Source organism: Aspergillus thermomutatus, assembly GCF_002237265.1.
Source record: "Aspergillus thermomutatus strain HMR AF 39 chromosome Unknown NODE_351, whole genome shotgun sequence".
NCBI classification, from domain to species: Eukaryota; Fungi; Ascomycota; class Eurotiomycetes; order Eurotiales; family Aspergillaceae; genus Aspergillus; species Aspergillus thermomutatus.
The window spans coordinates 1-23722 of record NW_020798401.1 but is presented as its reverse complement, the minus strand read 5'-3'; the positions used below and the strand labels follow the sequence as shown (position 1 = coordinate 23722).

Genomic DNA, 23722 nt, shown 5'->3' with positions numbered 1-23722 from the left:
TCTAATCTGATGCTTGAGTCTGCTGGTTTCGATGCCATATTGGATAAAAGGCTGGATTTGATGATGATTCGATGGTGGTTGTAAGATTTCAGGGGTTGAGTGTCTCGCTCGGTTGTGGATTACGTTACTGTAATTTACCGCTGTTCTGGTCACTATATCAAAGAACATCGTGATGTCACCATATCCCTTGTGAAATTATATGAAATTCATCTGTATATAGAATACCTAGCATAGCAAATGTTATATCTAATTAGATTTAGTGGCCTTGGGGCCCTTAGTAGTGAATTCTAGTAGAAGTTGTGGTTGATGTGGTGTATGAAGTGAGAAATATATATTTTACCTCTGAGTACTCCACCACCATCCTGATCAACATTTCTTTGAATATATTTCAACGGCCGCCATTAGAATCAAACTGGCTAATTAGAAGCTTATATAGGAATACTAATATCTTAATGCTATTTTCAATCAGTTTATCCTATATTTACTTTGTATATTGTGTGTTTATCCCTTGAAAGCAACGAGACTATATACTTGGGGTCGAGGACTTGGGCAAAAATCAGATTGAAACGACTCTTCATGCGGGTCAAGGTGAGCTTCCAGGTCAGGTTCCAGGCCAGGTTCCTCAGGTTCTAATTTAGGTTCTGTCAGGGTCCGTCAGGGTCCGTCAGGTTCGAACCTGACGGAACCTGACTATAGAGGGCCTCACTGACCAATTGTCACACACGCAGGTAGATAGCCCAGTCTATATTAGAATAGACGTATCAACACCTTCATTCAGCTCGCATTGGCAGCTGATTCTCGTAGTTTTTCCTATTTCCCTTAGTTCTAGCTCACTTGACCTCTAGTATGTCTCTTCCAGTCCTTCTCTATCATCCTGACTCTATTATTTACCATGTCACAGAGTCAAATCTCTCAGTTCTCCAATAATTATCCCTCATCTATCTATGAGGATACCCCTCTAGATAGCTTTCCCTTCCTTCCATCTGATGGTCCACAGCCATTCATCCCTGATGCTTCATACAGCCAGCAGACGCCTGCTTCTACACCTGACGCTGAATTCGCCCGGCCTCCGGTACCGCCCTCCATCCCTAACACCCTTGAACGCATTGGCCTAGAGAGAAAGAAGAACTATCTTCTCTGGACAGAGATGGTGAATGATGAATTCATTGCGTGGTGGTTAAAGACCGAGTTTGGAAGTCAGTTGAAACGGAATATCTTTGAGAATAAGCGTCAGGCAGAGTGTTGGAAGCATTTTCACCAGGTCGCCTCTATCCAAGATGGGTCTCCGAAGGTTATGTGTAAAACATGCGGCCAAATCCTCAATCATCCAGCGAACAGCCATTATGGAACATCCTCTATGAACAAACACTTGCAAGGGGTTAACTGTCGGAGGGTAGCGCCTCGTTCGCAAGATATCAGAAGGCTCATACAAGAAGGGGTATATTAATACATTCATCCCTACAGATTTATTTTATCTCTACTAATTTCTAGTTATATTAGGCACATCTGGCCTCTCAAAAACCTACCTTTACTCCACAAGCTTGGATGGAGAGGGTAATTACATTTATTACTGCCTTACGACTGCCATTTCAACTCGTTGAGCACCCTCAGTTTAGTGCCCTTATTGAGATGGCCCGGCTTGCGCCATCCTTACCCGAAATCCCTTCCACATATATGGTCTGACGTCACCTTCGAGAGATGGTTGAAGAACAACAGCAGAATCTTCTTTGCAAGCTTCCTACAGGCGCTAAGCTCTCTATTGCATTAGATTGCTGGACCTCGCCCTTTCGCCAGGCTTTTATGGCTGTCACAAGCTACTTTATTGATGAGGATTGGAACTATCGTGAGATCTTGCTTGGCTTTGAACCACTTCATGGCACACATACAGGAGTTAATCTGAGCTCAGTTCTCCTTGACCTACTTCTTTTCTAACCAATAAACTGCTTATTGAGTGTTGGGGAAGTAAAGGAATACACTAGTTGATCACCCATGTGAGATCTCAAAGAGGGGTTTTCGCGAATGATTTGACATAATTTCATAACACTGATGTTACTAAGGAAGGTGTGGTACAGAGCATATAGCTCTCTAGGCTCTAGACCATTATGGTATTAAGCATAGCCATAGAGTATTTCGTACTCCCTTAGGGGAAAAGGTTAGCCCCTCTACTTTCTTTTATTGAATGAAGGTCTTCTGAGTATTCCTTTCATCAAACTGTTATGAAAATAAGTCTTATGAAACAGACGCTATTTCCTCATAAAATATAGGCCCAAAGGAAGGATAAAATAGGAGATCCTTTGCCCTTAATAGATTCCACTTGACCTTCATGCAGCCTAATCCTACCAGTCCTGAAAACGCTTCGTAGAAGGGTATAATTTCGAGTTCTGACTGACTTATTCTGACCAATTATGCATACCTCTTTTCCTCATCCCCCTGCCGTTCGGTGAACCCTCGATTTCTCATCGCTATGCTCGCTATCGTATTCTCCTGGATGGTTGCAACCATTCTCGAAGAGCCTGGACTTCCTTATTTGCCAATTTTACCGACGCCAAAAGGAGCCTTGCCTCAGATTGGACCGCAGTGGCCGACTTCCTGCAATTGAGGATCCCAACAAGGGCATTGCCCTCTTTGAGTGGAGCGCGATTGTCGAATACTTTGTGGACAGCTATCACCTCGATGATGAGATCCACTATACGGACTTCGCAGCACACTATGAGACAACGACAAGGCTGCACCCAAGTGTCTGGCCGCGGTCCGGACTATGGCTAGGCCAGGTGGCTTCTGCACCTCGCTCCGGAACGCATTCCCCGCGCCATTGAACTGTATTGAAACGAGATCCGCCTCGTCACCGTGGTGCTTAAGTCTGTGTGAAATCTCGCGAATGGCTAGCTGGTAACTAGTCTAGTGCATGTACGCGGACTTTTGCTTCATGACTTGGGAAAGATAGGCCCGGAGATACACCAATCCGGAGACCCTGGACAAGGACTTCCCCCACGTCGCGGCTTACTACAGCGGCCAAATGGTTTCTCGCCTATGGAAGATGACGAGAGAGAATAATGCTCATTGTATTGATGATTCTATCTAGGAAGCTATCATGAGAAGCAGAAGAACGTAGAGGTAGTATAGCAAATCACACTATACTACATTAGGAAGCATAGGCGACCCAGCACCTGCGCTGACATCGCCCTTCCGTTAGGAAGGTTTTCGAGGATCAGGACAGCGGAGCTAAGCCGGCGGGAGGCACAAACTAAATTGTCTAGGTCAGCTAAACATCAGCCTCACAAGGCCCAACAGATAGATCATCATCCATTAGCAAAGTTCGGATTATGCTGTTCACCAACCAGGCTCAAGTCCCCACCCACGGCCGAGAATGATTATGATTCTTTATCTTGGCCCCGCTAGGGCGTCTCGTATCCGTTCATCAAAGAGGGGTAAATTCCAAGTGAGATCTGTCTCCTTTTCGACATGACCAGCATGAAATCAGATCATATGCCTATTGCTAAGGTATTATCACTGTGACCCCATATGGATATGTAACCTAGCCTAAGGATACATCGTCCGGACACCTTTTAAGCCTAATGGTACCTGATTTTATTATTATCGGTTGTATTAACTCCTGCAAGCAGGTGGGGTCGGTATTGTGGCTGACGTGTTCTAAGACTGTTGGTTCCTGTGAAAGGGGCCCTTTAATGGAATGGAGTTTGACTTGGCCTCAAATGCTTACCTAGGAGACAAGGCTACTTGGTTACTTTGTCAGGTATCTCAGTATTAGATGGCAGTGAATAGTAAATTGCACCAAAAGTAGAGGTTACAATATAATGGATAATGCCAATTTAGTGAATGTACTAAGGTACTGGTATGATCTGGTCTCTAGTCATTCACGTCACCACGTGCTATATTATCCATGTTCCAGCCCCCTTCTTTCTTACTCCGCATTGTCTGTTCTCCCCAAGAACATTAATCACCAGAGATCATGAGCTACCCAGACACTCAAGCGAGGCCTGAGACAGTTACAACCAAACAACTCCGCCGCCATGCCTGTGACCGATGCAGAGGCCAGAAATTACGATGTGAGCGAAGCCTGGGGGATCAGCATGCTTGCGATCGGTGTGCTCGGGGCCAATTGCCGTGTATCACAAGCCCATCCCAGCCCATGGGTCGTCCACGATCGCTCCATCCGAAAACCAAGCAGAATCGGCGGGTCATGAGAGGGAACAATGACGGCCACCAGGATAACCAGCAACATCTCTATTCCTCGCGGCAGAACGGCAGCGCGAGTGCCCAATCGCCGGATCTCAACATGCCCATGATCGACCCTCTTCACAACGCGGCGACCCTGGGACTTCCCGAGATAGACTACGATGACTTCGAGATGGACTTCGAAGCTTTCGATTCACCCAGTTTCTCGAATTTGGCACTGAACCTGCAACAGGGCGGAAATCTGAGTATTCCAGAGATGGCAGCAGACTCGTCGCGGCCGCAGAGCATAGAAGAGCAGAACTTGCAGCGCCTATGGAGGCTCCAGCATACACTCATGGAAAAAGTCCATTGGGTCGAAAGTCAAGTCGCGGTCCAGCAGAATGCAAGCACTGACGTGCATCCCCTCCGATTTGGTCTTCCGGATGCTGCAGACGCTCAAAGTGACCATCCCATTCACCAGATGATGCGGTGCTCACAGACCTTTCTTGAAATTATCCAATCGTTCGTCGCGACGTATCAAGAGTCCATTTGCAGCGTCCAGCCGCAGGAGACTATTTCCTCAAGCAATGCGTCCGCAGGTGATGGCGACGAGGACGACTACGAGGAGGATGACGACGAAGATGTTCCAAACTCGCCAGTAGATGATTCCAAATACCATCCCCAGCGAACGCATTCTGTGCCACCCCTGAGACCGCACTGGTTCGCACTTCCCACCCCTGAAGATCAGACTGTGTCGCCCGCACCTGGCACAAGCACTCCATGGCGTCGTCGCAAGTCTGGGAAGCCCAGAAGTGGCTCGGGCAGTGGGAAGACTACGCGTCCTGTAGAGCAGAACTCAGCCCTTCCACCCGCCTGCCAGACACAGTTCCCAATCTGTCTCACCATCATGACCTGCCATGTTCTTCTCATTCGCCTGCACCGCAGCGTCCTCACGGACTTGTACACATCCGTCCGGTCTCTGGTCGCCCGATACACCCCGGCGGGTGATCTTACAGGCCGTCTCGCCGTCCTAGACAATTTCTCCGGCTCAGCGCCTTTCTCCAATGTGCACTTGGACGGCTCGACGCTGAAGCTGGACGGTGTGCTACAGATTACAACCGTATTGCAACTCAGCTGCGACCTGCTAGAACGTACCGATAAAGGCGTCGAGATTCTGTTGACAGGCGCCGGACATGTTCTCTCTGCGCCCGGGACTTATTTATCGACCCTTGAGGCGCTCGCACGACAGGAGGCGCGTACTAGCCGCGGTTCCGCAGTCGAAGCCAATCGACTTGATGGGGGTCGAGCAGCACGCCTTGCGCCGTTGCGAATATTGGTGAAGAAAATCCGCAAATGTCTTCATGAGACTTGCTTGTGATTCTCCACTGGGGGGGCTTCGATGTCACATCCCATGCTCAATACCATTTCTTCTCTTTGCCTTTTGCGGGATGGAAACTTGTTGCTGGAAACTAGACAACCCTGCCAAAAGGAGCATACGTTTGTTCCGGTCTTGCTTCGTAAGTTTGATCGCAATTGCTTTCGCCTCGTTTCTGTGGTTCTGGATGCCTCTATTAGAAGTCTCCCTGTGATTATCAGTAAAAGAATTAGCTGCGGCAAGAGGCATATTGCTGCCACCATGTCGTAGGTTACTTGTGAGGGCGTCTACCGGGGTCTTAAAGTTGAATAGAGCTGTCAGTGATTATGACTACTTTTATACTACTGTTTTCAAGACACCTTTAGTGAAGTCAAACATCCTTAGCAAGAACAAATCGTGTTAGACGAATGGAAATCCATCTCAAAGTAATTAACGAAATGGCACATAATAGTAAAACATCGCGCTCAGGAAGGTAGAATCTGAGGAAGAAATATTGGCTCCTTTAAGCCTTCCAGACTCTTCATGTATTCACCAACCATGGAGTCCATCCCAGCCTGGGTCGCATTGTCCACCCACTCGCGAACCCCTAATTCCACAACTTCATCGTTCAATTCTCGCTGTAGATGGTCTCTCAGCCCCGATGTCTGAATGACCACCTCCCCCGAGTGATGATAAAACCGAGGACCCTTGGTCTCGCTCGAGCGAGGGGCAGCGGCCCCAGCCACCGTTTGAAGAATCCTCGTAGCCACACTGTGCACATCAATGAAGTCGAGGTGTCCCACCACAAAGTCGAAAACCGGGACAGCTTTGATCTCTCGCGAGAACCGCATCACATTGGGGAAAATGTCCTGCGCCGGTGTATTGGGACCCGTGATTGCTGTCGGACGATGAATGTGCACATTGAGTCCGAATTCAGTGCTCAGTTGCTCCAGGTATTGCTCGCTCGCCCATTTACTCGCCGTGTAGCCGTCCCTGCCGTCTGTGGGCGGGAGAAAGGCGTTCACCGAGCTGGGTGGAAATGGGGCGCTGGGACGCGCGTACTGAATTACACTGGCGGTCGAGACGTAGTGGAATGGGATATTGTTTGACAGTGCCTGCGCCGCGAGCCATTTCGTTGAGTCCACGTTCACGGGTCGAAGGACCTGGTAGGACTTGAGAAAGTGAACGTCTGCGCCATTGTGAATCACTGCGTGGGCGGTGGTGAAGATTTTGTCGGATGCTTCTTGAGAGAGGCCACAGTGTGGGGACGCCAGGTCCCCTTCGTGAATTGCGAGCTTGGGAGATTGGAATGACTGGAGGCGCGTGGGGGAGCGGACGCCGATGCAATGAACCATGCTCACTTTGTCGTTCTCCAGGAGCTGGTGTAGCAGGACCTGGCCGAGGAACCCAGTCGCGCCGGTCAGAACGATGGTTTGATCTTTGTCTGGAGATGACATGCGGACTGGCTTCCTTGAGGATTCGCGCGCTGTCACGACGGCTGGGTCGATCTCAATTTCCTTGCTCCAGTCGATTGTGTCTGAGGCCCTGCCCACATCGTTATCCGTGATCCGAGCTGTCATTTTGGCCAGCGTAGTGCTCTCAAAGAGGTGTACCAGAGGAATGATACGTCCGAATTGTGCTCGAATGGCTTGCTGAAGCTTGACAAGGAGCATGGAGTTGCCACCAACATGGAAGAAATCCGAGAAGGGTCCAATTTGGTATAGACGGGCAACTTCTGATGGCAGAACTTCCTCCCAAAGTCTCTTGACTTGCTCCTCCGCCTCGGAGAGGGATGCACCTACATTATCAACATTGCCAAAGATGTTCTCTGGTATTGGGAGGTTCCGAATGGCCCCTCGGTCGACTTTCCCATGCGAGCTGGTAGGCAACGCTCCAAAGGGGTGATTCCGGCCGGCCACATATACTGTGGTAGAGGAAGTCTCTCCTTCAGATCTTGGAAAAAGGCTTGTTGTTGCTCCAGGGTGAGCTTTGATTGCCATTCGCGATTCGGTACGACATGTGCAAGCAGATATTGAGCCTCTGCAGGGCCTCTGACTGTCACGACTGCGCTCAGGAGAATCCCTTCCGAGACCTCGATGAGGGCAGATTCAATGTCCACGAGATCCATGCGCAAACCACGAAGCTTGATTTGAGTGTCACCCCCGATACGACCTTCGAAACAGAGGGCACCGTCGTGCCGCAACCGGCCGCGGTCGCCCGTACGATATGCGCGCATCTGATTTGTTCCGGTGTTGTTGCCATAGGGAATAGTAAGTTGAACGAAATTCTCCCGTGTCAGATCGTCGTTGTTCAGATAGCCCAAGGCTACACCACTGCCAGCAATGACGATCTCACCTGGCACACCGATGGGTACCGGCGTCAGTTGCTCGTCCACGACGAACGCAGAGTAGTTCGGATTGACTGGACCCACGGGAATACGTTCCTTGGACTGGGAGTGATAGTCCACTTCCGTAGAATGGGAGAAGATACTGATTTCCGTTGGACCGTACACATTGTGCAACTGCAATCCGTCACTATTGATCGCGCGAAGTTTCTGCTTCAGAGACTCTGGAATGGCTTCCCCACCAGAGAAAAGTGTTTTCCATGACCCCCGAGCAATTGAGTATGCATGGCGGTCGGAAGAGTTAATATACTGAAGCCAGGAAATGTACTCGGAAGGGGTAGCCATCGTGTGCGTGATGTTGTGTTGGATGATCGTGTCAACAAGCGCCGCAGGATCTCCTCGCTTCGCTCGAGGGACGACAACCACTTCGCCTCCATTGCAAAGGCCCATGAACGTCTGCGCAATCGACATGTCAAAGGTCAATGCGCTTTGCTGCATGATGCGCACCTGTTGATCGAGATTGTAAGACAAAGTGATGGTTTCTATCTTCATTGCCAAAGATGAGTGTTGGAGAACGACGCCTTTTGGCAGGCCGGTGGAACCACTGGTGTATAATATGACCATCGGGAATTCTGATGTCGAAAGGTTGGTTGCATCTGAGCCACCTATCGTTGGGAGATCGGTAACATCGACAAGTAGACTTTCAGGCATTCCAGCCGTCAGCTCAGGAATGCTACCGGACGTCGCCGAGTGGAAGACTATCGCTTCAGGCTGGCAGTCCTGAGCAATTCGCTGCAGTCGAGGGAGCGACAGTCGTGGGTCAAATGGAACATAGACCGCTCCTAGCCGCAAGATAGCCAACATGGAGCAAATCCAATCCACACTCGGCTGTTGAAAGACGGCAACTTTCGCCCCCGGTGTGAGTTTCAGGTTCGCTAAAGCAGCTGCCACTGTGTGAATGCGTGCCGACATCTGCTTGTAGGTCAACGATGATTGATCGTCCGACAGGGCTGGTCGAGTTGGGTAGCGAGCTACCATCTCGTCGATACGATCAACAATGGTGCCTTTCCATTGTAGCACCTGTTCGGGCCCTCGAGACAACTGCAGCGCTTCCCTAATTTTCTCTCTGGAGTACATCGACGCTGCATCCACTTCCAACTCAGCATCTTGACTGAACGAATCCAATAATTGTTGGAAGCTGGCGGCAAGGATTTCCGTTTGCTGTTCTGAATACAGGTATTTCTGAGTGACAAGCATCACGGTAGCCTCGGACTGCGCATTCTCGATAACATCCAAGCTGATATCGTAGCCTGTGCGTCCGATCTCGTACTTGTCACCCTCAAGCTGGCAGTCGCCAAAGGGCAAAATTTCCTGAGCTCCTTGTCGGTAGTTCACAAAGGCCTGGAAGATTGGAGTGTAGGAAGCGGATCGAGCTACCTGGAGCTCCTCGAGCAGAACGTCAATCGGGAGTTTTGAATGAGAGAGTGCAGCATGAGACTTCGCTCGAGCCTCCGTCAAGTGTTCGGCGAATTTTTCTTTCCCGCCTCGAGACAATCTCACAGGGAGGAGGTTCAAGTAGATGCCAATGCCGTCCATGGCACCGTCCAAATGATTTCGGTTGCCGTCTGCCATCCCAATTACCAGATCCTCTACCCCCGAAAACCGGTACAGCAATGCTTTGAAGGTCGCCAGGTAGAAGTGAAATGAGGTGGCACGATGCTTGCGCGCGACGGCTTTGATGCGGGCACCGAGCTGTTGGGGGACCTTGAAGTCGGCCCGATTGTGGGAGTAGTCTTGCATTAGTTGTCGAACAGTCGTCGTTGAGATGGACAGAATAGGAAGCACATCCGGCATGTCAGATAGTTCCTCTCGCCAGTACGTGATGTCGGCCTGGAGAGCGCCACTTTCCACCACGTTGCGCTGCCATGTTGCGAATTGATGGTATTCAAGTGGATCCGATCGCCATGGCCGTTGAAGATAGGCCGTTTCCAGATCCCTCAGCACGACCTGGAGACTGATGCCGTCCATGTTAATATGATGATAGCCAATGAGAAGATAATGAGACTCAGCCGATTCAGAGAGAAGAATGACGCGCATAGACTCTCCCGAAGTCAAGTCAAAGACGTGCCGGCGCATCCGCTGAAATTCTTCGAGGGCATACTCGTATCCTTGGATCGATTTTGACTCCAGCTTCAAGCGAGTATGCTCAAGAATTCCCTGCCAGGACTGGCCATGCTCGTCCTCGAAAAAGCAGGTTCTAAGGGCACTGTGTTTCTGGCCAACGGTACGGACGGCGTGCGCCAAATTGCCAACCTGAACACGGCCCTTAAGACGTATCAGACAAGCGATATTGAAGGTCGTTTTATCCGAGAGGTATTTCCCAAGGAACCAGAATCGACGTTGTCCGTAGGACATGAGCTCCTGATGCACTAGAGGCGGCAATTTGATCTCGGTCGCTTCCTCGTCACTCGTGGCAGTCGTGGCACTGGAGATAACCGAGCCCTCCTGTGGAGTAGTTACAGCTTTGTCTGCCTCGGACTCATTATCTGAAGATGTCGATGGTGATTGATTTTTCTCCGCGGGAGAGGAGGCTTCCTCCTGTGGCGAGCAGGTGAGCGCTATCTGCTTTTGGCCGTACTCGATGAGATCGGTAATGGCAGTACCTCCCATGATCTTGAGCACTGGCATGTCAACGCGGAGCTCCTTGAGCCACCATGAACGAATGTCCACTGCCACCAACGAGTCCACACCCAGTTCGTCCACACCCTGTGAGAGCAATTTTTGCTTCATCCCCGCGTCCAGTTCCGGTAATGACAAGGCGGATACCAATTTCTGCAAAAACGCATCTTCTAGAAGGCGACGTACTTCATCGCCATTTGCAGCTTCAGCCACCTGGGTGGCTAGCGGTACTCCACTGGTTTGTTTTATCGCAGAAGAATCCGACTCTGACGGCAGAATGCAGTGGCCAAATCGAGGATTGTCGGCCCATTGCACTGACTTCAACTGATCTCTTCGGCAGAGCCGAATCCCAGCCATGACCTGGGGATTTTCGTCATTGTCCGGACGTCCTGCCAGAATAGCCTCGGCGAAGCTATGGTGGAAATCCCGCTCGGACATCCAGAGGTAGCCGTATTCGCGCAATTGGACTTGTAAGGCATAGCTTCGATCTCGAACCAGAACACCTACCCCCATCATCGCCCCAATGTCGATGACCGATCCGGCCAATCCCTTCTGTTTTCTCTGTGCGGCCAGCCCCGCCATAAACATATTGGCAGCAGTGTAGTTTGACTGGCCGCTGTTTCCACATGCACCGGTCAGAGAGGAGAGCATGATGAAGAAATCCAGAGTGTTCTCTTGGAAGAGTGCGTCGAGATAGCGACTCCCATCAATTTTCGGACGCAGGACCTTCAGCATCATCTCGACGTCCATGTCGTAGATGGACGAATCATGCAAGACCATCGCTCCGTTGACCACGCCTGCGATGGGCGGACACGTTTTAACAGTATCGTCGTAAAGCGCGCGGACCGACTTGCTGTCGGTGATATCACTAAAGAGTTATATCAGTAACCTGGCGGCATTGTTTCCAGATATATGCGGAGGGGGATGAGTTGGCTTACTTCGCTACCAATTTGATCACAGCTCCCGCTCGATCGAGGGCCTTTACCCATCGCTCGTCGATCTTGGGCTTTCGACTTGTGAGGACCAGATGCCGCGCTCCATGGCGGACCATCCATTCGCAGAGTGACTGTCCCAGACCACCAGTTAGTCCCACAAGAAGATACGTGCAATCAGGGCGCAATAGTGGTTGTGTCTCTGCAGGCTCAATCTCGGCAGAAACCGAGGGAGTATTCCAGTCCACGATGGTAAATGGGGAGGCAGTGGCCTCTGGCAAATCGTTCAGTTTCACTATGTCAGTCCACGGAGACTCCATCAACGACTCGTCCTTCACCATATCCAGAATCCAAGTGAAGTCCTCGTCAAATAGCGACGGCAACTGAAGCAATTCTAGATGCCTTAGATCAAATAATTTGCTACCGTAGGCTTCAGAAAGCTGGCGCGACTGGAGTGAGTCTTCCCGAGAATCTGAGAGGTCGACAATCACAGATGGTCTTCGGGGGATCAATGCCTCGAGATCACGAAGACTGCTTCGAGGGTGAATGTGAATGCTCTCCTCATTCGCACTGTCGCCTGTGGTAACCCACACAACGGAAATTTTGCGTGCGCTGGCGAGCTTCGAAAGCATCCTGCGAGTGAACTTGTCGGCGCTGAAGTAGACCACGGTCGCCCCCGGCTGCACTTGAGACACAATATCACGCATGTGAACATACTTCAGAATGTACTGAATTAGTGTGAAGTCATTGTACACTGCTGACCCATGGTCGTCCTTCAGGACAAAACAGTCCTGCCGAGGAACAGCAATTTGACTCGCCAACATAGGAGCAAATGCCATAGCCCGTTGACCAGTCTCACTGCAGTGGCCAATAACCAGGTACAAGTGCTCATCATCAGAGACCGCAAATTGCTGAACGGCGGAATAGGTCACATTGATAAGCATGGTGTTCTCTGTCCGTGGATTTTGAGTGTGATCGAGATGGATGTTGAACGCTCCAGAAACGGCCCGCGAAAGACTCACAGGCACGTCCGTCGGGTTGACCGATATGTTGACTGAGCGCTTGGATGAGTTATATCGGTTGTTTTGGGCAGCGTGAGGAATGACTCGTGGAATTTTCACTCGGCCATTCGTCAATAACAGCTCAGGCTCGTTGGACCACAGAGGTGCAGGGCTCTTCGACCTCGCCTGGTTTTCCAGCCCCAGCAAACAGAGTCGAAGCAGATGCTCGGCTATGGAGCGTCCATCGACTGCCTTGTAGCTGTCACCAAGGTCGAGGAACTGTAGATTCACATGAGGCATCTCCAGTCTCAGCGTTCTTCCGAACCCAACTGTGGCATTAGGATATGGCTGTTGACCACGAGCCCCGCTGAGAAGCCAGAGCAAATTTTGCGAGTTATCAAAAAGCGACTTCAGCCCCGTCCATGTCTCCGGACGGAGATCACTGAATACCGGGTTATCCAGATCACTCAGGCAGATAACGGTGCTCAGAGGTTGAAGTGGGTGTCTCTGGACGTCGGCGATAGACTCACGCAGCGTCACATGAGAAGTTCGCGGCGATAAGAAGACCAGCAAGTCGTCTATCAGGTTGCTCGTGAAGAGACTTGTACCACCGACAATGACGAGCTCAGAAATCTGCAAGTCATTTGGTGTACTAAGCAGAGGCTGCTGGAGCAGAGCAACGCGCTCATCAGTTGCTTGGGTGACAACGATGCCCAGGGGTTTTGCCATTGAAGCCTGGTAGAATGCATCGATCCCCGAGAATCCGTTTTGCTTGAGGAGATGACGCCACTGAGGAATAGTAAGAGGTAGACTCTGCGCGATGTCAAAGTAGAGGTCAAAACGTGAAGCCTCTCCGACTATCTGCAGGGAGAGGTAACCCCCAGGGCGAAGGAGTCTTCTTGCGGTTTTGAGGGTATCTTCGATGCGGTGGTCATCAAGCACCAGGCTACCGATCACCAAATCCCAATGGCCTGCCGGGAATTCCTGCTCTTCAACGTCTCTTGAACGGTCCAGAGCTGAAACTTTCACAGGCGTTCTGCCGGCCACCGATTGCTTCATCCTCTCGACTCTGTGCTGTGGCGTGGCGACGGTGTAGGATGAGAATCCCTGGTGAATATTCCGTAATACAGTCTCGGTGAGAGTGGTGTTATTGGCATCTATCTCGCATTAGTGTGACTGCAGCAGCCAGGAAATGGTTTAGGATCCACTGACTCAGTTCAAGAATATTCATCAATGGGTAGCGATGCGATAAGCGCCGGACGATCATCGCTAGTCGAGAATTGGAGTCTATAACACCAAAGCCTTGCTCGAAGTAGCGATCCATGAGATCAGAATCATGGAGCTTTCCTGCAGCAGTAGCTCCATCACCAGACCTCCCAGTATGCACAAACTCTGTCACTGCTTCTAGGAGAGCCAGATCAACACTGCTGGACGAACATATTGCGGGGGAGGGCGTGCAGGAGCCATCGTTCGTAGTCTTCCCCGGCAGATGATTTGCAATCCTGGAAAGAGTTTCACATTGGTCATCCCCGGATGACAGGAGTTGTCTTAACCGTTCCTCAGCGAGCTGACTGACAGCTCGTCCGAGACGATCCTCCTCAACGGTATAGGATTGAGAAAATGCCCCTTGGTCATCGAGACTCATATCGTCCCACACTTCACTTGCGAAGAGAGCCCGATCGTCAGCTACGCTAGCTGGAGCGACAGGAATGACGGTAATCTGGTCGACTCGGATGGCGGCAGGCTCTCCCACCGCACGCGATAAAGTGATGTGACCGTGCACCGTGCTCTTGGGGCCTTCTTCGGCTTCGGTATGGAAAAACAGCTTGTCATCCGAAGGTGTGCACAAGACGGGGTTCACCTGCACGCGACGGATCTTCATAGGCACGTGTAGAGACCACAGTCTCCCATCTCCCGGCCAGCTGTATGCCAGGAAGACTGATTGAAATGAGGCATCCAGCATAGCCGGATGAACCAGCAAGGACTCCTGAAAGCTTTCACTATGCTGAGGCTGATAGACAACGCCTGTGCTAAGATTGAGGTATCGTGCCAGTTGGTCCAGTGCCTTGAAGGGTCCTGTGTATTGATACCCCAGCTCTTTCAAGCCATCGTAAAACCTCTCTTGATCCACTTGGATGAGGTCTTCGAACACCTCCCGGGCAGGTGGTAGTGTTGTCTCCCGGGCAGCGTCTAGCGTGACACACACGCCCCCTCTGGCAGCGATGACGAGCGATGTGGACCCTCGACCGGCAGGCGTATGACAAGTAAAAGTAGCAGTCATCAATGCGGTCCCATCCTCCTGTATCTCGCGCGAAATGCCAGCCAGGGTGACGAGAACCTCAACACCAATGATAGAGTCCTCCTCGAATGTGAGAGGCCTGTCGATTACAAGGTCCTGCACCTCAACGAGTGCGATGGTCCCCTCGGGTTCCATAACCGTTCTTCCCGCTTCAATTGCCATCGATATGTATCCGGATGCGGGGAAGATAGTTTGTCCTTGAAGAGCGTGGCCCTTCAGCCACGAAATCTCATGAGGTGTCAAAATATTCCGCCACTGGACGCGGTCACTCACGACTTCCTTGCAGACTCCCAGGAGAGGGTGTGGAGGTATTTCCCGAAAGAGGTCAGCTTGTATAGCGCGCGACTCATGCCAGAAGACTCGGCTATGATCCCACGGGTATGAGGGTAGGTCTTTCACGAGCCGGGGTTGCTCGGTCCCGTCGAACAACGTATCCTGCAGCGCCGAGAAATCTATTGCATCCCGACCAAATCTGGCCCAGATAAAACCCAGGGCATCCGAAAAGGCCTTTGCGTCGTTTGACCCGCGTTGTAGTAGTCCCGTGTATGGAAGATCCCTTCCCAGAATCTCCTGGATCGTGGAGCTCGCTGGGCCTTTCAGGGCAGGGTGAGGACCTACTTCGATAACCAGGTCGCAAGTCTCCTCGGTTTGCTCAATCGCTTTGGTGAGTGCTTGTGAGAAGCACACGGGACGGCACATGTTCTCGACCCAGTATGGACCGCAGAGTCCGTCGGCCGTGTTGACCAAGTCACCATCATAGACGCTCGAGTACCACGGCGAGCGAGGTTTTGAAGCGCGTACTTGCAGTTGGTCTAGAGAATCACCGTACGGACCGGCGCAAGGAAGCATATGGTGTGAATGGTATGCTTTGTCGACTTTCAGAGGTCGCGAGAATTTCTTTTCGTCTTGAAACACGAGATGCGCCTGGTAGATGGCGTCCCGGTCGCCCGACAAGGTGAGACTTGATGCAGAGTTGCTCGCGGCGATGGCCAAGCGACCTGCGAATGTGGGCAGCGCGCACAGTTCTTCAGCATCTTCCAGAGATGTCCCGACTGCCAGCATTCCTCCGACCTCGCCCTTGGCACCCCGGGCTCCTTTCGTGTGCAGTCCACGATAGTACGCGATGCAGATGGCGGCTTCGGCACTCAGGCATTCTGCCGCATATGCAGCTGCGATTTCGCCCGAGGAATGGCCCACGACGGACGCAAACTCGATGCCGGCAAGGCGCAAGCTGTCAACAAGAAGTATCTGTACCGCAGTGCACAGTGGTTGAGAGAGTATTGCTTCCTCTACTTTGGCCGTGGAAGAGAGCATTTCCTCTTTGAGTGACCACGTAGGTCTATCGGCCTCTGGAAGCCGCGACAAGGCACGCTCTAGATCATCGACACGCTGCTCAAGCCAGGGTGAGGCACGGATGAGCTCTCGAGCCATGGCGGGCCATTGTGCACCCTGACCGGTGAAAACTCCGAGCACGCGAGGCTTGGACCGCGAAATTGGAAACGCTTTGACGGCTGGAGACTGTTTCCCATTACGGATCTTCTCGGCAGAGAGCATAAGCTCAGCCTCGAGGGCCGAGGCAGAGGCACCAAAACAGCTCGCTCGGATTGGCCAAAGACTGCGACGGGCATATAGCGTCCACGCGAGATTGCGGAGATCGATGTCCGGATTTTGGTGCAGGTGAAGGGCAAGTCTTTCCATTGTTGCAGCCAGGGCGGACTCTGACTGCGCTGAAAACACAAATGGCAGCATACCCGATACGCAAGGAATTTGGTCGTCTCGACCAGCTGGATAGTTTTCCAGTATTGAGTGAGCGTTCGTTCCACCGAAACCAAAGCTGTTGACGCTTGCCCGACGGACCAAGAATGCCTGGCTGGGCCATGGCCGCAGCGTGGTTGGAATCTGCAACCGCGACCAGTAAGGCTCAATGTCAGGATTCAGTCGATGGAAATGCATGTTCGGGGGAATCTGAGCATGTTGGAGTGCCAGAGAGGCCTTAAGCAGTCCTGCGAGCCCAGCAGTGCCTTCTGTGTGTCCGATGATAGTCTTGATTGAGCCAACACAGAGCCTTTCGTGCCCTTCCTCTTCCTTCATTTCATTTCCAAAGAAAGCTCGGAAGATAGCCCCGGCCTCTAGGGGATCCCCCGCCTTAGTGCCAGTGCCGTGAGCCTCAAAATACTGAGGACGATCGTGCAACGGACTTAATCCCGCAGCTTCGTACGTCTTTCGAATCAGTTCGGCCTGGGCTGCACTACTAGGCATTGTAATACCCTTTGTCCGACCGTCTTGGTTGACACCGGTAGCCCTGATTATGCACTCAATGCTGTCTCCATCCTCCAATGCTGCTGATAAAGTCTTGAGGACAACGGCCGCTACACCATCACCACGTGCGTAGCCATTCGCGTTTGCACCCCACATCCGGGAACGGCCATCTGGCGAGAGCATCTTCAGCTTGCTTTCAGCAATATAGGGTTCCGGTCCGAGAAGCAGGTTTGAGCCCGCCGCAATGGCTACCCTCGAGTCACCTGCCCGAAGCAACTGGACTGCCTGATGCACGGCAACCAGGCTTGATGAGCATGCTGTATCAATCGTCCATGAGGGCCCATGCCAGTCAAAGGCATATGAGACACGGTTGGCCATGATCGCCCGAGAAGTGCCCGTGGCAAAATAGGTCGGCATGGTCTCCAAGTCGCGGGTGAGGATATCATTGTAATCGGCGCACATCTGGCCAACAATCACTGCAGTGTCCGATCCTCGTAAGTCCTCGATTGGCTGTCCGGCGGATTCCAAGGCTTCATAAACGACCTCGAGAAGCAGTCGTTGCTGTGGATCAATCGCCGCCGCTTCGTTGGCACTGATTTGAAAGAAGCTGGCGTCGAAATGGCGCACGTCTTCGGTCAAGGTGTAGGCATGCCGCACATTGCTGCTGCCGTGATGCAGCCCATCGGGATGATAGAAGCCGTCCGCATCATATCGTTCTGCTCAGATTTTTCGAAGTACATCCCGAGGCTTGGACAGCAGCTCCCAGAGCTTCGATGGCGAGGCGGCCCCCCCGGTAACCGACATCCACTTCCAATGATAGCGATAGGTTCAGCAGTCATGGCTGTCGGTGGTATCTTTCAATTTTAGGAAATGGGCCTTGGATTGATCCTCTTGGTTTCCTGTGTGCTTTGGGGGTATTTGCCCTAAGTAATAAAGCACCATTGCTATGGCATATCGCGAAGTATACGAGCTCGCCATATCGGACACACGTCGGCTCACGGAGCTCTCTTTGCTTAGTTGCCTCTCTTTGTCTCCGTCTCACTGCCCGTTCGCGTGAGATTTGCTTGTCCATCTAGCTTAATTCACGTGGCCAATCCATTCCCAGATCGCCCAACTTAGTGCAGGTGAGAAGATCTCTAGGATTGTTAGTGATTCGTGCGTTCTACAACCTATGGGCCCCCGTAGATTTGCCGCTGGTAATTCGGGCCCAGTTCTGCTTCCCCGGAGACTTTTGGGATCTCCGAGCTAGGGTTTCGGGTTCGGGTTCGGAGAGGCGCGTTTCAAAAGTCCCCGATTGAACAAAGTCACTCCAAAGGCGATCATTCCTGACTTCATGTTCCTCTTCTTTCTTTCTTCTTTTCTTCTGAATGACACTCAATCTTTACTCTTCGATAACGTTTCTCTATCATCGCACTACTGCACCATGAGTACTGACAGCCCAACATCGCCGTCAAGCCCGTCCGAGGCCAGACTGGATGAGGGCCCCGAAGGCGCTCCGAAGAAACAATCATTCAATCATGACATTCGCTTTTGGCTTGTCTTTTTGGCTCTCTGTGTAACCTCCTTACTTGCTGCTTTGGAGGGAACAGTGACCTCGACGGCATTGCCAACCATCGTGGCCGATCTGCACATTGGCGATAACTATCCCTGGGTGTCTAATGCGTACTTTTTGACCACGTAAGTCAGACGTACCTTAATTTAACCCCTGAGCGGGAAGAAATATTAACGGTTATTTGTGTAGAGCATGCTTCCAGCCTATCTACGGACAAATTGCAAACGTCTTCGGTCGCCGGTATCCCATGATTTTCTCGGTTGTCCTCTTTGTCCTGGGCAGCGGTCTCTGTGGCGGCGCATCAAACGAAGCAATGCTGATTGCTGGTCGTGCCGTTCAGGGGATTGGCGGCGGCGGCATCAATATGTTGATCGACCTGATCATTTGTGATCTTGTGCCTCTAAATCAGCGAGGATCGTACATTGGCTTGTTGTTCGTTGTCTTTGCTATCGGCACCTCACTTGGCCCCTTCATCGGCGGAGCGATCGTGAGCAATACCACCTGGCGTTGGGTGTTCTACCTGAATCTACCCATTGGGGGCATTGGTCTTCTTCTCTTGATCCTCTTCCTTCAAGTGAACTACGACCGCGAGACCTCGATCCCGACAAAGTTGAAGCGTCTGGACTATATGGGCAACATGCTTTTGGTCGGAGCTATTGTCGCAATTCTAATTGCCCTCAGCTGGGGAGGTACTCGCTACCCATGGTCCTCTGGCCATGTGCTCGCTCCGCTGATCATCGGTCTTCTGGGCATCCCGGCATTTGTGCTGTTCCAAGCCTCGCCGCTTGTCAAGGACCCGACGACCCCCTTGCACCTCTTCGGCAATCGGACGTCTAGCATTGCCTTTTTCCAGACCTTCATGCACGGATTCCTCAGCTTCTGGATTCTGTATATGCTTCCTGTTTATTTTCAGGCGGTCTTACAGTCATCCCCCGAGAGATCAGGCGTCCAGTTACTCCCCACCGTCGTTTCCATGATCCCAGTCGCCGGAGTTTCGGGCGTTGTCTTGTCAAAGACAGAAAACTACAAGATGCTACACATCGTTGGATTTGCGTTGCTCACGATTGGACTCGGCACCTTTACAATCCTGGGCCCGGACTCGTCCACCGCTGCCTGGACCCTGACGCAGATGGTCGCAGCCTTTGGCGCCGGGCTCATCATGCCCGTCCTCCTTCCCGCCGTGCAGGCCGGACTCGAGGAGAAAGACACGGGAACATCGACGGCACTCTGGGCTTTTGTCCGCAGCTTCGGCATTATTTGGGGCCTGTCGGTCCCTGCTGCTATCTTCAATAACCAGTTCGATAAACACGCCTCGTCGATCAGTGACCCTGCCGTTCGGGACATGCTGACGGGTGGAAATGCCTACTCGTACGCTTCGAGCACCATGATCAACGCGCTGGACCCGAAAGTTCGACAAGAGACGATCGAGGTATATTCGCGCAGCCTACGGGTAGTATGGCAGGTCTCGATTGCATTCTCAGGGCTGTCATTCTTGCTCTGCTTTTTGGAGAAGAGCATCAAGCTACGGACGCAGCTGGATACTGAATATGGACTGAAGGGAACGGAGCAAGATCGCACTGAGAAGCATTCTGCCGCGTGATACTTTCTTCGTCTGCATTAACATCGCTATGTCACACATAGTGTTAGGGGCTAGCATTGGGTCATTTCTGTGCTCAAGACAGTCCGTGTCAGATTGTAACATCTTTTAATAGTTCCTTGTTTGTTGAGTGAGAATCTCATATACTTTGATAGAAATAAACATTGTGTTCAGATATCAATTGCCCGTGCAATTCACTTGTTGGCTATACATCTACTAATGTATCCACAGGTTGCCGTTTCACTTCACCCCCACAGCCCTGCTGAACCTCCAACTGCTGTCCCAGAAATTGAAACATTCTCTGCTGTAGAAGACGCCAAGCACCCACCTTCCCCTGCAGTCCGCCATCTCCAGGCTCTCTTGCAATCCAAACCCGCCGCTTGGAGTCGGGCAGATGATCCAAAGCCTGCTTCACGCGCATGGTACTGATTTCAGGCGCAGTGTAGATGGTATGAGCAGCTCCACTCACCAGCACCGGACACTTTACTCGACGTAGATACTGTTCCCGATCGTCTCCGACATCGAGCGTATACCTGCGCATCTCTCGCATAGCAGCTGCGGCGGACTGTTGGCCAAATATCCACATCACATGGGTCAATTCCCACTTCAGCTGATAGTTGAATCTCGAAAGGGTCGCCCATGTAGCATTAAACATCCCGTCCGTAATCCAGCCAGCCAACCACTCACGGATAAACCACGGCGGCATGCGCGACGTCGCCAGATCAAACATATCGTAGAAAGGGTCGATGGAGACACACGCCTTGACGCGCGGATCGACGGCCCCGCGGAGAGCATAGTAGGCCCCCATCGAGACACCGGCCAGAGCAATGCGCGACGTATCAAGGCGCCACTGCGGATTCTCGCCTGCGAGCTTGCAGATGTAATCCAGGACCGGAGTCGTCACGCTCTCCCAGTCCGGGCGCATGGTGATCTTCTGCTCTCGGAGACTGTGGCCCTGTCCGGGGCCGTCAAACAGGACAACAGCGTAGTTTCGCTTGCAGCCGCTGGCGCCGAACAGGAAATATAGCTCTTCGGACGTAGAGTCGGCGCCGCCGCAACAGACGACGATGGGGAACGAGCTGTTAGAAGTTTTGGACGGGATGTCCGGGATAAACATGTACCCTTGCAAGTGCACGTCATCGCGATACAGGACCCGAAGCAGGTGAACCTGATGCTCAAAGAAGGGAAGTGCTTGAAGGAACATAGCCACACTGCGAGCGAAGAACCGCTTCACCCGCGGATCTGGCGTATCAGGCCGGTCATTGAACATGTATTGGCTTGCTCGGAAGTAGTTCGAGGCACGCAGAAAGGCCTCCCGTGCGGCAATTCTGTCGCCATGCGCCAATGCATCCGTCGCCAGAGCCTCGGCCTTTTTAGCCTGGGTCAACCAGGCCTGGTGCCAGCTCTCCGGGTCATCGTTGACGATGTTGGCGGCCGCGTCCAGACATTCGGCGAGCTCTGCTCCTCCAAAGGGAATTGTGCCCAGAACACGGGTAAATTCGAAGTTGAAAAAGGTGGATGGGAAAAATTGAAACATGGTTTTATTTGGTTTCGTTGTAGGTGAGAATTTGGATTTCTCAGTCTATGCTTCATCAGAATGTTACCGCTGCCATCTTCGGGTTCTCTCTTTAACATAAGCTATATCGGGGACTTTTAGGAGTGTCCTAGCCGATATATGTCCGGTATAAGCCGTGTCATTTGTATCTTGCTCGACTAGTATAGCGTAGGTCTTATTCGGAGCTTCCGATCACTCGGAGCCTTTTTACCTCCATTATATCGGCATGTACGTCCGGCCCGCATATATAGGTTGGTAGATAGTTAAGTCAGATAGACATATCTTTCCAGTAGCAACTAGGTTACTTACTTCTCTGGCATACAAACAAGTTCACTTCTACTCCAAGGCTGCAAAAATGTCCGAACCCCAGAAAGTCCTGCGTCTCGCGGGCTCCTACTACAAGCTCGACCATGTGTCCGAGGAGGAGTTCCACAATTTCATCTCCCGAGACCACGCCGTAAAAGCAGCCAAGATCCATGAAAGACACGGCATTCTTCACTACCAGTTGGTTCGTAGCCCTAACCCACAAGGGGTCGGGAACTGTACTAGAGTTCCGTTAGGGTGTTGACTATATTAGGTATAGTAGCTGTCTTGGCATGGTACAGTTCCGTGCTTCTTTCTTAGGTACAGGGCTGCCACCAAATCAAGATAGAATTCATTGAAATTTTGTTGGCCTTTTAATTCAAGTATAAACTCTAAGATAGTGAAATTTCAATGGGAAATTCCTTTCTTTAGGTGTGTTATGGTTGCTCCTTGTTTTTAAAGTCTTGTATTATGGGGTTTACTAAGCTGCTGATTAGATAAGGTAAGTATACAGGCTGCATGATTCAGGGGCTGAGTCTTTCATATAACTTAATATCAAATTATCCTAAATCAGTGGAACTATAGTTAAAACATTCTCTTTACTAGTTAACTTAGTTATCATGGAGCATCAGTTCTTCCTAAAATTATCCCAGTTCCCAATTATTATATGCCGGATATGCCGCCATGGGGTCTGGCCTAGTGAGGTCAGTAGCCATCTACAGGGGAAGAATCATCATCTACCGCAGGCAACCACGAAGCAGGTTCACAAGGCCATTCAGGGATGGGATGGCATTGAGCATGACCCACTGGCTATTCAATGGCCAGCTAGCCTAGCCCAATCAATCCCTGAGCTGGATGAGCACCTAGATGGGTTGTTATGCCAGCGTGCACCCCTACAATGCCACTATGTCACAAGATCAATCAAAACCATTAAGCAACATTGGCGTGAACATCATGGGTGGAAGGCCCCATATAAAGGGGGTCGACCTAATCACTATGAGCAGGAGCAGGCCCAAACCATGGTCCAACAGGGGTTCAAGGTGGTTACCTGCCAGCGGTTTTTCCCGTCCCGAAAAGGGTCCCATTATATCTGGGTGCGGTGCCCAAACCAGCAGCCCAAGGAGCAACCCAGGACAGCACCCGCCCACCACATCTGGGCCGCAGTTAATGTGGTGATCCAGGCATAGGAGCAGGCCCAGGCGCAGGCCAAGGCTGGTTGTGTCATCCAGGCCAGTGAGCTCACCAATGCCAACCCATGGCTGCGGATGACGGGCTGGCCAGATTATTTAAAGGACGTCGCGGATAAAGATATGCGTGACTGCATGGCAGCACCAAAGGAAGATACCATGGATGCGACTGAGCAGCGCGTGCTAGTGATCTGGGACATCATGGAGGAGGTCACTCAAAAAGCCCAGAAGACAGTCCAACAATGTGGTCAAGCCATCCGCATGGAAGCCGTTCGGGTTAGGGTTAGGGTTAGGGTTAGGGTTAGGGTTAGGGTTAGGGTTAGGGTTAGGGTTAGGGTTAGGGTTAGGGTTAGGGTTAGGGTTTTGTCTTAGGCGGATGTGATGCTGCTGACAGTCTAAAGGAGGTACATGTACGTTGGTGCAGCTCGTATATACTAGAATAGTACGATACTCAGTGACAAGCTATCCATGAAAGGCTGACGAT

At 51.6% G+C, this 23722-nt stretch overlaps 5 protein-coding genes across 5 annotated transcripts; 3 read left to right on the top strand and 2 right to left on the bottom strand.

Annotated features, from left to right (window-relative positions):
* Positions 1–4150: 4150 nt before the first annotated feature.
* CDV56_102792 (uncharacterized protein) lies at positions 4151–5554 on the top strand (the record flags this gene model as incomplete). Its single annotated transcript, XM_026756411.1, has 1 exon — positions 4151–5554. The coding sequence occupies one exon, from the start codon at positions 4151–4153 to the stop codon at positions 5552–5554; it is 1404 nt and encodes a 467-aa protein (XP_026610159.1).
* Positions 5555–6015: 461 nt separating this feature from the next.
* On the bottom strand, positions 6016–17883 carry CDV56_101092 (uncharacterized protein; the record flags this gene model as incomplete). Its single annotated transcript, XM_026754711.1, has 5 exons — positions 6016–7408; positions 7456–11421; positions 11492–13643; positions 13699–17763; positions 17847–17883. 5 exons carry the CDS (start codon positions 17881–17883, stop codon positions 6016–6018), a joined length of 11613 nt encoding a protein of 3870 aa, XP_026610158.1.
* A 584-nt stretch (positions 17884–18467) lies between these two features.
* On the top strand, positions 18468–20196 carry CDV56_100741 (MDR family MFS transporter; the record flags this gene model as incomplete). The annotated part of the gene is made up of 2 exons (XM_026754360.1): positions 18468–18721; positions 18786–20196. The coding sequence occupies 2 exons, from the start codon at positions 18468–18470 to the stop codon at positions 20194–20196; spliced, it is 1665 nt and encodes a 554-aa protein (XP_026610157.1).
* Positions 20197–20398: 202 nt separating this feature from the next.
* On the bottom strand, positions 20399–21730 carry CDV56_100487 (alpha/beta hydrolase family protein; the record flags this gene model as incomplete). The annotated part of the gene is made up of 1 exon (XM_026754106.1): positions 20399–21730. The coding sequence occupies one exon, from the start codon at positions 21728–21730 to the stop codon at positions 20399–20401; it is 1332 nt and encodes a 443-aa protein (XP_026610156.1).
* A 373-nt stretch (positions 21731–22103) lies between these two features.
* On the top strand, positions 22104–23514 carry CDV56_100065 (uncharacterized protein; the record flags this gene model as incomplete). Its single annotated transcript, XM_026753684.1, has 3 exons — positions 22104–22256; positions 23056–23214; positions 23281–23514. Coding segments are annotated over 3 exons (546 nt in total), but the record flags the coding sequence as incomplete, so codon positions are not given.
* Between the last annotated feature and the right edge of the window lie 208 nt (positions 23515–23722).